The sequence below is a fragment of the Nipponia nippon genome, unplaced genomic scaffold (genome assembly GCF_047370975.1).
Source record: "Nipponia nippon isolate SJK-2023a ecotype South Korea unplaced genomic scaffold, ASM4737097v1 scaffold_2, whole genome shotgun sequence".
NCBI lineage: Eukaryota > Metazoa > Chordata > Aves > Pelecaniformes > Threskiornithidae > Nipponia > Nipponia nippon.
The window spans coordinates 73,574,709-73,587,918 of record NW_028262336.1 but is presented as its reverse complement, the minus strand read 5'-3'; the positions used below and the strand labels follow the sequence as shown (position 1 = coordinate 73,587,918).

At 40.6% G+C, this 13,210-nt stretch overlaps 1 protein-coding gene across 4 annotated transcripts in view; it reads left to right on the top strand.

Annotated features, from left to right (window-relative positions):
* Nucleotides 1-13,210, top strand: part of FARP1 (FERM, ARH/RhoGEF and pleckstrin domain protein 1) — a 214,886-nt gene that overhangs the window by 160,748 nt on the left and 40,928 nt on the right. For 3 of the 4 annotated variants that reach the window (XR_015704601.1, XM_087756584.1, XM_087756583.1), the window contains exons 9-13: nucleotides 819-914; nucleotides 1,418-1,581; nucleotides 2,456-2,524; nucleotides 3,264-3,339; nucleotides 5,529-5,769. Coding sequence is in view for 3 of the 4 variants with exons in the window: in XM_087756584.1 (XP_087612710.1) it covers nucleotides 819-914; nucleotides 1,418-1,581; nucleotides 2,456-2,524; nucleotides 3,264-3,339; nucleotides 5,529-5,769 (646 nt within the window). In the remaining variant the exon portion in view is untranslated. The remainder of the gene's footprint in view (nucleotides 1-818; nucleotides 915-1,417; nucleotides 1,582-2,455; nucleotides 2,525-3,263; nucleotides 3,340-5,528; nucleotides 5,770-13,210) is intronic. The other variant, XM_087756585.1, reaches the window with a different exon arrangement.

Below are 13,210 nucleotides of genomic sequence, written 5' to 3'. Positions count from 1 at the left end.
GTCTTTACTGAACAAACTACTGTAAGGAATATATTAAAATAATACCTCCAATACCTTCTAACATAGATTGAGAATCAGACTTCTGGGGAGTAGGGGCTAATGATACAGTGGCTGGGAACTGTAGTGTTTTGAAGATAATTTCTCTCAGGGTTCCGGTTTGTTTCTGGTTTTTCGTTGACGTTTTTTGGGGGAAAAGTATTTTGTGACTTTTCAGAGACAAGTCCTTTATTTAGGTTCCTTTTACTTCTTTTGCTCCCTATGGAAGGTCAAAATACTCACGGTATTTTGCACTTCCAGTACAAAGCTTTCAGTTGCTGTTTTTTCCCCCCAGTTAAGTGATGTTTAAAGGGGTGTTTGTTTGCCCTGTAGACAAACAAAGAAGAAAGACATCTACCCCGTCAAAGCGAAGTGACCAGGTTAGGTGTCTGGATTCCCTGCATTCTCTGTAGCTGGTAGAAAGAGAAGGAAGCACCTCTAGGAGGTGACCACTGAAAATCAGCTTCTGCATAGTAGAACAAGATAACATCATCTGGGCAAAAGCTGGGTCACCCTGTTTTGTGCAGTGATACTGGGTCAGATACTTTCACATCAACTCAGTATACCTAGTTCTGTAAATATGCAAGAGTTTAGCCATAAGTACCTACCTTCAGTCACAGCACCAGATGCTTATGGTTTGCATTATCGGAGAAATGATAAGAAATATTGTAATTTCAAGTGAAGTGAACAGATGATTAATTTATGACAAGTTTTTTTTAGTGGTTTAGATTTCTCCATTCCGATCTGGAATGCTTAAACTCCGCTGGCTTTGTTCTCTGTAGGGTCACACCAAGATCAATGCCTTCAACTGGGCTAAGGTTCGAAAGCTGAGCTTCAAGAGGAAACGTTTTCTTATCAAACTACGGCCTGATGTGAATGTAAGTCCTTGTCAGGAATTGATGAAGTTGACAAAAGGTTATTTGGTAAATTTCTACTCACAGATCAAACATATATTTTTATCACCTCAAGAAGATTTTTTTTTTTAGTTAATTGCTTGTGTTCACTGTTGGTACTGCACACATCAACTTGGGATCTCAGCTGAGCAGTCCCAGCAAAGGAGATGTAAACTGAATGTCACAGAGTCATCTTCTGGCTGCGACTCTGGTACTATATCATCAATTCTTAAGTTATAGCATGTAAACCACCTCTTCTTGTTAATATTAAGACCTCTGCTTTATCTCTGTCATATTTGTCAATGAAAGAAAGTTTGAGCAATAGCTCAAAGTGGGAAGGAAAGGACCTGAAAGCCAATGAGTTGGGAAAAAACGCCTTTTTTTTTTTGTTTTTTTTGGTTTTGTAGCATTGTGCCTGCTTTGTCAATGCATCTCTATAATTTATGTTGCTTGCTTGCTTACATTGCAAATGCTATCTCAATTTTCAGAGCTCATTCCAGGACACCCTGGAATTCCTTATGGCCAGTCGAGATTTTTGCAAGTCTTTCTGGAAGATCTGTGTGGAGCATCATGCCTTTTTCAGGCTTTTTGAGGAACCTAAACCAAAGCCTAAACCCGTTCTTTTTTCTAGAGGTTCATCATTTCGGTTCAGGTAAGACCTGCATTCTTCTTTCCACCTTTGCTGCTTCCGCATTTCAAAGTCACATCCATAATGATCTAGGATTAAACCTATTATTTTCAGCTCCCCTTTTTTACATTGTAGTTTGCTCCTTTATATTTTCCATTGCATCTTCCCAGCCAGAACAGTGCAAAGAACACAGCAGGGAAAAAGCCTACATTCATTTTGTAGTAGCTGTTGCAAAGTAGCTTTCTGGAGGTAAGATATAAAGTATCCAGATATAAAGGTTCCAGCTGGTTTCACATAAGAAAATCTACCTGTGTCCTAAGCAACACTAGCTAGCAACTTTTTGGCACTCTCTGGATCCTCTGCTTCTAGGATGGGATCTTTCTTATGTATCAGAGTAGAGATTTTTATTTTCGTTGCATCTCCCTGTGGTAAACCTATCTCTATGCAGTTACAAGCAGTGGTTTTCGTCTTGGTTCCAGGGTTTACTGATACCAGGTAAGGCTAGTATTTGACTCTCTAAAGGATTCAGGAATGTTCTTTGTTCATGAGAGGAAAACTTAACCCTTGCTTAACTTTCTGTTGTGGTGACTTCACAGTAATGTAGTACCCTATAAAGGCCACACAACTGAATTTAAGTAGTTCTGAAGTGGCATCAAAAAGTAGCTCTGTAGCAAAAAAAGAGGTAAGTAACAGGCAAAATGATAAAAATCTGTATGTTTCTGACCAGGTCCACTTATGATCTTACATGAGTTTCTGCTGATAGTGACAAATACTTTTCTGGTTGCTGTGACTTCATATGCAGGCCACATACATGTTTATGATGACCAGTTGGTATATAGTATTAAATGTGGCAAATTCAGTATCTGAGACTGATATTTTAACTGTGGTTTTCTTCCAGTGGTCGGACTCAGAAGCAAGTTCTTGACTACGTTAAAGAAGGAGGGCACAAAAAAGTGCAGTTTGAAAGGTGAGAGGAAATAAATGAACTATCCCAATATGTTTTAATCAAAGAAAAGTTGTGATTTCCAGTTAGTTATATTCTAAGGTGTTGGCACCAGTCCAAGTGAAAAATTCCGTCTTTGTTGGTTTGACAGTTTATCACTTGTGTAATATCCCCTTGGTCCTGAATGTTTTGGCAGAAGTTGACATAACCTATAGTTTACTTAAAATCAATAGTCTTCAATCTTTTTTTCATCAGTGAGTGTCCTACCATCACAGGTAACTTCCTCCCATATTGATTTGCACCCTTTTTGGTGAGATGTGGTTAACGTATGTGAACAGACATATTCACCTCAGAATAAAACTGAAAGTAACAGGAATAGGTATAGCCAACCTGAAGGGAGAGGTCTCCAGGGAAGGCTTCCAACTCGCTAGAGCCAGTTCTGTCTGAACTCATCTTGTTCATGGTGAGCTGAAAGTAATGGCCAAAATGCCACAAAGACCATGACAACAGTTCATTGCTTATGACTCATGCTCTGGGGATACACCATTTTTGCTTCAGTGTCTCTCCCTTTTCTTACAATGGTATGTTTGCAATACATAGTGCATTTAAATTTACAGAAAGGAGGAACGCTGATCTGTTTTGGAGCGAACTTTTATGAAAGCTGCTGTTCAAAGGTTTTATTTTAAAGGAGGCATGTCTCTTGATTCCTGTTTGTAGAAAAAACTGAAATGGCTTCTTATTGTGATTTTCCTTTTATTTCCAGGAAACACAGCAAGATTCATTCCATCAGGAGTCTGACTGCACAGCCTTCAGAACAGCATACAGAGGTGCCAAAACAAGTCAGTGATGATGGTGAAACCCTGGATCATGCCTTTTAAACATTTCTTGTTACATTACCCTCCACTGATTGCTGCTTTGAAACTCTAGGAGCATAGTTTTCTGATCACTTTCCATTTAACTGGGAGCCCTGGGTGTCATAAGTTTTAGGTTCTGCAAGTGGAACAGGTTCATTTCCACTGTGGAGCAGAGTTGCTTCCAGACAACCAGACAAATATAAATAGTGAGCTTGTCTGACCATCTGAAAAGTTGCGATCCACAGTGTTACTGCTGGGGTCCTAGGCTGTAGCTGGTTATTGCATCTGGGAAAAGTTTAATTCTTTTCCTTCACTGGGGGGCCTTGGTTGCCCATGACAAGCTGTTTTGTTACATTAACCAGGGAGGAGGATTATTTCCTCAGAAAAATTACAGCCCTGGACTTTTGAGCTATTATCTCTGGTAGATACCTAATGTATTTGTCTTATGTTAATAGCTGTTATGCATTAGGAGTTTGCAAATCCAATAGCCTAATAGTGGAGAGGTTGCAGCAGCTGCATGTTCCCAGGTCCAGCTAGTAATAAGGCTGAACATGTATTCACAATAGGCACCCGCATATATGCACGTATACAATATATATACACACAGCCAGCCACACAGGTAAACACAAACAGAAAATAGCACTCCCACAAGCACAAACAGTGCCAGTGGCCACCTGTCCCGCTCTTTGGCTGATAAGGATGAAAGTTCATTAGTGGAAAATACAAGTACATATATGTGATATGGATCACTCCTGCAACTGGTCTTGGACACTCGGATTATCCAGTCGCAGGCCCCTGGATCCTCAGGTCTCCTGGTGGCTGGTACCTGGACATACAAGCCCCCAAGGCTCACAGCCCCACTCTAGCTGTTGGTACTCAGATCTACATGCGTGCACGTGCGCACTATTGGTTCCTCCAATAATTCATCTTAGACACCCAGTCCACCCAGTAACTGACAGCTGTGTACCCTGGTTCCCAGTTACCTCACACACAGACACATGCACATCAAAGGTATCTCTCCAATAGCTGGTCCAGACTTAAGACATTACCAGTAATTGACCCCCAGGCCCCACCGTCTTTCCAGTGTCTGGCCTGACTTAACGGCTCCTCCAGTACTTGGCTCCCAACTCTCTTATCCTACTCACCAACTTGTCCAGTTTAATGTTTGGTAGCAATTGCACATTGACCTACCCACCCAATCAATATTACACACGCTCTGGTCTCTCCAGTTGCTGGCATCCCAGACGCACCCAGGCCATGGACTGGTGGCTCTACTGGGACAGCCCGCAGAGGAGCCGAGTCAGGGAGCTCCATTTCCCTGACTAGGTTATTGGGGTTGCTCTGCCTGCCAATGTCTCCCTGTGCTCATCTGTATTTGTGGAGGCGAACCTTTAATCACCTAATCTTACATTAGGTAGAGCTTAAATGGCAGGAGCAAGCTACTAGGTTAATGCATTTAAGAATGCTACACTCACCTTTACCTTCCTTGCGTTGCTTCCTTTTGATATTCGCAGGCTCTCTCATTCCTGCAAATCTAAGAACTTCAGAGAATTCTGCTATAAATGCAGCCCTTTTCAAATATCTTTTAGCATTGTAATATTGCTAAGACAAGCTCAGGTAGATGGAGCATGGCTGCTGGGCAGATGCGACATATTTCTGTATGCAGAAAAGCCAGCCCAGGGATTAGTGGCAGGTATGCTCCAAGGATTGAGTGTGGGGTGTTCAAAAGCCCACACGTGGCTTTTTTAGTGTATGTAAGTAGGCTGTGAAAAATTCATCTTATGCATTTATCTTTTTTGTCCCTCCAGCTTCTCAGAGTAGTGCGAACGGGTTGATGTTGGTGCTGATGGATGCCTTAGGGCATTGAAACACCCCAAATACCCATTTTTACGTATCACCACATTCTACCTGCCTTCTCTTCCCTTGCTTAGTTTATGTATTTTTCTGTTCTTAAGATCAGAGACCTCTTTTTTTCCTTCTAATTCATTTTGAAGCTTGGGTTACCTCTTCCACTTTCAAGAGACTCCTATGTTGCTGCAAGATGCAGTGCAAAATTCTGGTGCATAATTACACATAGCCTTTTCCCTCTGGCTCCCTTCCCTCCCAAACCTCTCCCCTCCCACCCCTCCCTCCCCCTTTGTCTTCCCCTTGCCTTCCCTCCTTTATCTTCCCAGAGCTCTAGCTTTGCCTATGGAGACGACAATGATGCTGCAGCAGTGCAGAGCTGCCGGCAAGGGAAGGAATTGAAGGCTTCAGCGGAAGACACTGGACAGCACAAGAGCCCTTCCTTGAAGAAGAGCCCGAAGGAAGCCAGAAAGGTGGATGGAGCAGTGGTGTCAACAGTGGAAGAAGAAGAGGAGGCTGCTAAGGACAGGATGCAGCAGAACAGACCTCAGTCACAGCAACCAAGCACAGGTCCAGCTTCCAGGGCTGCTCATGGCAGCAGCACCTCCATTCCTTTCATTGACTGCAGTGATGTAGATAGCGAGTATGATCTCCTCAGAGGACAAATAACCCGGTCATATTCCCAAACAAATGACAATTATGAGGGTGATTTGACCAGTGGTGCCTATATTCACTATAGAGACGAAAATCGCAATAGAACTAGATATAGGGATTCCTCAGCCTCTATAAAGTCTTCCCAGTATCTCTCTGAAGAGTACCTTGATGATAACCCAGCTAATCTCTCCTTCTACACTGGGGGAAGCCCCAGGATGCCAAGGCACAGCTCACTGGTTGATGAAATGTTTAGAGGGCCAGGGAGCCGTAGTCCACTGGCCACTCCATTGCCTCCCAGTAGCAAAGGGTCAAGCCCTAACATGAGCCTGAGTAGAACTGGCTCTCAGGGTTATGGCTCGGAAAATGGGCATGACTGCAGGGTGAGGACTGGGGAGGAGGATAGCCATGCCAGTAGCTGCTATGGGTACGGCAGTTATTCTCCAGGTTCTCAACGGCCTCGTGCACAGAAAATCCCAAATCTCTGCAATAAATCAGTTACAGATCCATTTATCCTGAGCCAGATATCCTCAACCCCTGGGCAGGAGTATAGATCAGAGAGATATTGTAAAGGAGACCTTGTGGCTAAGATGTCTTCTCCAGAAGGCAAAATGATGGCCAACGGTATGCCAGCGGGGGCACAGTCAAAGCAGAGCCCAGTCATGCAGTCGCTGCATGCCAGTGGCATGATGGATCACACAGCCGCAATCCAGATGATGGAGGGCTCCACAAGCAGTGGGACAGAATCGAGCGATTCCGACTCCGAAATCATTAACCCCTTCACTCACCCCCTGGTGTTTGGAAATCCCATTGTGCTGAGTTCTTCTCCCATGCCTAGAAATAAGTACTCACTTGGAAGCCTTCAGCTTGATGAGGAGGTAGAGGAGGATGTGTCTGTTGGCCTCAGTGATGAAGATGGTGTGCAGGTCTTCAGTTGCTAGGGACCCAGGCATATGAGACCAGCGGATACTGTGATTGCTCATTAGAGCGATTGCATCTTCTGGGGCTCGTGAAGAGTGGCTGGTAATAATTTCCACGCATGGGCTATTTCAAATGTTATCATTGTACTGACCAGCCAGAGGGAAGGGATGCTAGAAATACAATTATAAGGATAAGTCTCAGTGAAGCTTAACAGTAATGCATCTCCTCTGAAAGACAGGAGGAGAGGAAAATTATTACTGATTTAGGTACCTTTGTAAGACTTTATACACTCACCTGTTCTTTGTATGAAGTCATATTTTAGGTATATATTGTAGCTTCTTTGACACTTGACTAGTTATGTTGATGAAACAAACAAAAATGAAATTAAGTAGGTACGTTGTGCTCTTTTGTATGTCTATTACAATTTTTTTTCTCTCCTGTATAAGGAGAGCAACTTACGAGTGCCTCAACAGAGTTAGGGGAAAAAAATTAAACTTACGGCCAAATGCAGGCAGCTTGATATTCAAGACCAAGACTCACTGAAATCTTGAAATATGCTGGAAAATCTTTTCATAGCAAGAATGTGTTTGGTCTACTCATCTTCATAACCCATTTTATAATCTTAACTGATGAACTGAGGATACAAATTAGGCATGTATACAGGAACAATGACAGTATTGGCTTTTTCTTCAGTGGGTTCAACAGGCTGATTTGGTAATGGAGATTTTGAAACTCCAGACTCTTCTTGACCAAGAAAGCAAACAAGATGAAAGATACAATTCAAGTGAAAAAAACTTAGATTGAAACAGCTCTAATGAAGAGTGGTATGCATATTACTTGCAAGGCAATCCTTTCTATCCTTTATCAGCGTGGTATAAAGATTAATTGCAAGAGATTTTTTCCCCTTATGCTTTCAGTGGAATTATTCACAGAAACATCAAAGTTCTGTTGTGGGTGATTTTTGGTGGGGGGTTGGAGATGGTGGCTGTTTGATTTTATTTTTTGCTTTGATCATGAAAAATCTTTATCTGTACGGGATCCAATTAGTCTGTCGTAGGCTATTTTTTTGAGTGCCACCTCATAAATTTTTCATCCCCTGACACAGAGAATGATGGGACTAACTGTGGTCCAGGCTGATTGTCTTCTGTACGGTACATAGAGTAGCGAGATTCTGGCACACGTACAGAAGGACAGAGAGAGTAATTCTTTGTAAATTTCCTTCTCGTAGGCTAAAAGTATTGAGAATTAAGGCTGTATACTAATAAAGTCTGATTCTAGTTTCTCCGAGTTGATTAAGAAAATCCAGATGAAAGGTCTCCTGTAGGGAAAGTGTCCTGCATTTATTAGAGCTGGGAGACGAGATGTGCTCTTTAACACTGGCCTTAATTTTAACTTTTATATATTTTTCTTGTGGGGGAAGGGAACGGAATTTGAGAATTTTAAGTGATGAACAACAGCATTGACTGAACTGCAGGTCACTTGCAGTGATCTGCATCATGCAGTACATGCATGCAGCAATGATGAATCCGCCCACATAAGTACTGATGAACAAGTTACAGGACTTTTTAAATCTAGACAATATAAAATTTTCAAGATTGTTTTTACAGAAATAATGAAATAAGTCTTTTTAATTTCTCTAATGCCTTGGTCTATGCACATTTTAACAGAGTTTAATCTAAGTGAAGGATATTTAAAAAGATACCTACAGTAGTTAGGCATGTCTTGTTATATACTTTACTTTTTTGCAGTAAAATATATCGTTGTGTAAATATAAGTTTTAACCTGCTCATCCCATTTAGTGTGTCGGTTTTCTTAAAGGTTAGATACCTCATTTTTGAACAGGAATGATTTAAAGCATCTCTTTAGACTGTGATATTTTGGTGACAGGGATTGCTCTCATTTGTTCCTGTAGTTTAAAGCATGAATCTAGAAACAGCGAGATTGATAATTAGAGAAAAGCTTGCTTGTATATCATTCTAAGAGAAAGTGGTTTGTGTTTTGAATGTAGAATAGCTGTAAAATAATTGCCTTGAACTTCTCAATATTTAAGATGAAATATAGGCAGTTGAAGCCAGCGTTAGCAGATAGCGTGAGCATGGGGAGTGGGTGCATGAGTCTCACTTTGATTTTTTTTTTGCTGCCTGTGCAGCAGAAGTACCAGTAGTTATATTATACAGTAAAGTAATAGCAATCTGGACAGGTGAGCTACTTGCTTTGTTAGCCAGTAAAATTAGAGTTCAAGTAATGGATTTTCAACAAAAGGATTTGCAGTCCTTTCTGCTACTTAAGAAAAGTGGATAGATTTCATGTTGTTTGGATTTAAGCGAATATAAAATTTTATAAGTGATGTTTACTATTTTGCATCCTTTTGAATACTGTTTTCAGGCCTGATTTCTTCTCTCGTATGCCTACAAAGATAATGGATTTATAATTTTACAAGAACAGACCTGCTGGTAGCTGGAGTTAGCTTAGTTGCCAATAAAGTATCTCAACAGCTTTTTTTTTCCTTTCGAATACTATTCTCAAAAATGAAATACGAGGATTTCTCTCCGACTATTTTCTATTATCTGGCTTTTTTTCAACTGTAAATGTTTAAGTGGTTGTCATTTTAACACATGTGGAATTCTTCCAGTTTGAAGAAAGAAAGTTTGTAAATTACATAGGAAATAATTTCATTTAGGATGAATCATTTTTTCAGCATTCTTATGCCACTGAAGTTCAGTTTAATATCAGTAGACAAGCATTTAATTAAAAACAGTCTGTGGGCCAAATTCCTCCACCAGACACGTGGTTCATATCTGGGCGCTTGCCAAGAATGACAAGTGAGAAAGCATTTTTAAATTTATGTTTTCACATAGGATCAGGTCCCTCAGAATTCATCTGAGAGTTTGTTTCTGTGAGACAAATACGGAAAGACCTCGGAGGAAAGAACACAAACCTTTGGGCAAGACTGTGGATGAGACGAGATGGGGAAATTATTGTCGTTCTAGTTCACAAAGCACACAGGGGAAGAAGAGCCCGTCGGTTCAAATTAGTCATTGAAGCACTGATTAATCTGCCTACCCTGGTCAACGGCAGTGGTCTAAGCATACCTGTATCTCAAGTCTAACAGAGGTAGCTGTAGACCAAGTAAAAGATTGATTCTCCCACCAGTTCCAGTAGATTTTGGAGTGTGGCTGATGGTACTTCAGATTCACTGTTCTAAATTTTTTTATTCACAAGGATTAACTTTTAAATCCCATGCCCTTGAAGTGCCCACATATCCTTAGGCAGTTGCTACAAATGAGGGAGCTGAATCCCAGCAAGATCGAGTAGCTATGTCTGCTCCAAATGATGAGTAGTCCTGAGCGACTCATCTTCTCTCCTTCCAGAGGACGTGGAGGAAGCCTCTTGTTGGGCTGCCCAGACGGCTTATCACTCTGCTGAACCAACTCTGTCCACATAGTTGGATGAATATGGAGTCTAGTTGCAAAAGCAGTTTAGGGGTTTGTCCCAAAATAATGTGCAGATGTGGTTTGCAACTTGGTCTATGGATAAAAGGCACTCTGATTCTCTCTTTGCTATTCCAAGTACTTGACAATGGTCAATCATCTGCTACAGTGAATGAAAAAAAATCATATCAGACAATTTTAAGTTTTCTCTAGCTCACCAGCAGCTCAAACGTTTTATGTCGTGTTGGGATCTTCTGGAGGTTTTTATTTTTCATATTAGCCTTTCCTAGAATCTAATTTTCCTCAGTGACCTGGGATATAAAATTTGGGAATAAATTTGGCTAGATGAAGGAAACATGGATAGTGACAAGTTGATGTGTAAGCTAAGACCTATGTAGGATATTGCAGGTATGAAGTTTTGAATAATTGATATCTGAATGGCCTAGACTGCACCGTTTTCGGTTTAAGTCCATATCCCCTAGCAAACATATTCCTTGTGCATGACCAAGAGAAGTGTTCTCTGGAGATGATTTTTGCCTAGTGCTGCCGTTGTCTCAATCACCCATAGCTCACAGGTCTGCCTAACACGTGCCATCCCATAAACCATTGTAGTGCACACTAAATACAAATTATATCAAAGAAAAACGGGAAGAGAAATTTCTGCAGCTGAAAAATGTCAACGTGTAACTGAAAGTTTTTAGGTTTGCTGTATTTGCATATACATTATGTGAGCTATATGGAGCTGAGATCAGTTACAAAGTAGACAGATGAGCATAATGGAAGAGTTCCGTGTTAATTTGAAAAATTAAATCAATCTACCAGTTTGCTTCAAGGTTAAAGGGCATGCAAAATTAGCCTTCTACAGAGCAGCATTGGCAATGCTGAACCTAACCATTAGAACCCAGCAAAGGGTGAAAAAACAAAGGTTTGTGAATTAGTTCACTAAATGGGGCTAGTATTATTAGACCAGATTGCTTTAGGACCTGGTTTTTCCCCCTTGAATATTTGTAGGGCTGGTTTCTGTTTGCACAGATGTTTGTGGAGCAGCTTTTATTAGTTGAAGCAGCTGTATTCATTCTGAGGCAGTAGTATTCGTGCCAGAAGTTCCTCTCTGGTCTCTGTATCTGTACGTGCAATTAGTTGATGGTGACTGGAAAAAGTCAAATGGAAAATGGGGTAGACAGATCTAAAACCTGTTTATAGCTCCTCCTTTTCTTCAGTAAGAAGCAGAGATGTTTTAAATTCTGTCTTCTGGCCCACAATAAACACACACACATGCAGAGCCTCCATAGTCAACTAGAAATTTCTTCTGGGGGGCTTCAAGGTTGGGACAAAAAAGGAAAGGAGAAGAATAGGAAATATCTTATGCACACTAAAAATGTCTAGCCTTATTTATTTACAGTTCCCTTTGGCATAGCATGCTTTCCACTCTTTTTTTGAGAGTATAAAACCCCAGTGGTTTCTTAGGGTACTTGGAGAGCAAGAATTGTGTTGATCAGTTGAACTGATGAAGCAGACCTGATTTTGAATATTGAAAACCAGTGATTCAGATCTCATCAGTATGATTTATATGCAATTAGTGTGAATTGTGGCTATTTCTGGAACAGTACTTCAACAGAAGAAAGGATGTCTGACCTATAAATTGTGTCAAATACCATGTTTGTTTAACTAGTCTCATTTGTCATAATGAGCCATTAGACAGCTGTCAGAGGTGACTTCAGAATGAAATTTTAATTGCTGCAATTTAACTTCTAATGATGAAAAACAAATTAACGATCCAAGTTTTTCCCAACTTCCACATGTGTGTGAAGGAGTTGGGTGTCACCTTTGTGCACAAGGATGTGGACCACTGGAGATCCACCTCATTCAGCAGTGTGGTCGTTACTGGCTAGAAAGGACAGCGAGGTGAAGGAAAGAGGTTCTCTGTTCAGGCATGTATAAAGTGAAGGAAGCCAAAGTCCCTTTTAGTCTTCCACTAACGCTTCTTTCTCTGAATGGCGTAGTTTCTTAAGGCAGCTTCTGTACATGTTAGCACATCTCTTTCCTTTCCGATTTAGGGAATCGATCCTCTTTTCCATACCAAATAAGAGAGAACCTAAATATATGAGGGAAATTGAATCTTCTGGAACAATTTTTAATATATACACCTTTCTTTTGTTAGCTGCTGTCAGGCACAAGTGGCAGGAGAACAGTCCCTTTGTCAGAAACCCAACTGCTTGTTGGTGTCTCCTACTTGATGATGATGATTTTGAGGTTTCTGATTGTAAGTGGTTGATGCACATCAGGAGATCCCAAAGATTAGACTGATGTGTAACTTTTCTCAAATATGGGTAGCAGCAGACTCTCATTTCAGTCAAGCTACCTTAGGAAAAATTTTTGCCCGTGCTGTCAGGTTCTGGAAAGGAAGGAAATATAAATCCTAGGAAATTAAAATTAACAGAATCTTTCCTCTTCTGTTTCAGTAATTTCCATAGTTGGTGAAATATACCTAGACAAGGGCACATATCTTATTTACTTATTTATAAGGGAAATAATTCTTGTGCAACATGTGGATCCTGAACAAAGGCATCTTCTGCGTTCCTCCCTGTGGTTAGGCTGTGTGGTGCCATTGATATTTTAAAATACAGAACTTTTACTTAAAAATCAAAGGCATCATATAAATAAAAAGCCTAGTTTGGGTGACACGTGGCAGTTCTTTAGAGTATTTTGTCTTCTGTTCTAATTCTGTGGTCTATAAAGAGCATGTAGAATAAGCTTGCTTTATGTTGTTTGTTATTAAAAGCAGTGAGCACTTTCTTTTAAATGTTATGAGATCTGGCAAGCCTGTGTGCCTGGCTGAGCTGTGTATTCACAGGTATGTTTTTCACAAGGATGAGTGTAAATAATGGTGGTGGTATTACAGTAAAGGGGGTAAAGACCTTAGGATCATAAATTTGCATGACATGATGGTAAATACTTAGTTTGCTCTAGAATGATGAGAGTTTCAAGGTGTAATTTTTATTGATGAT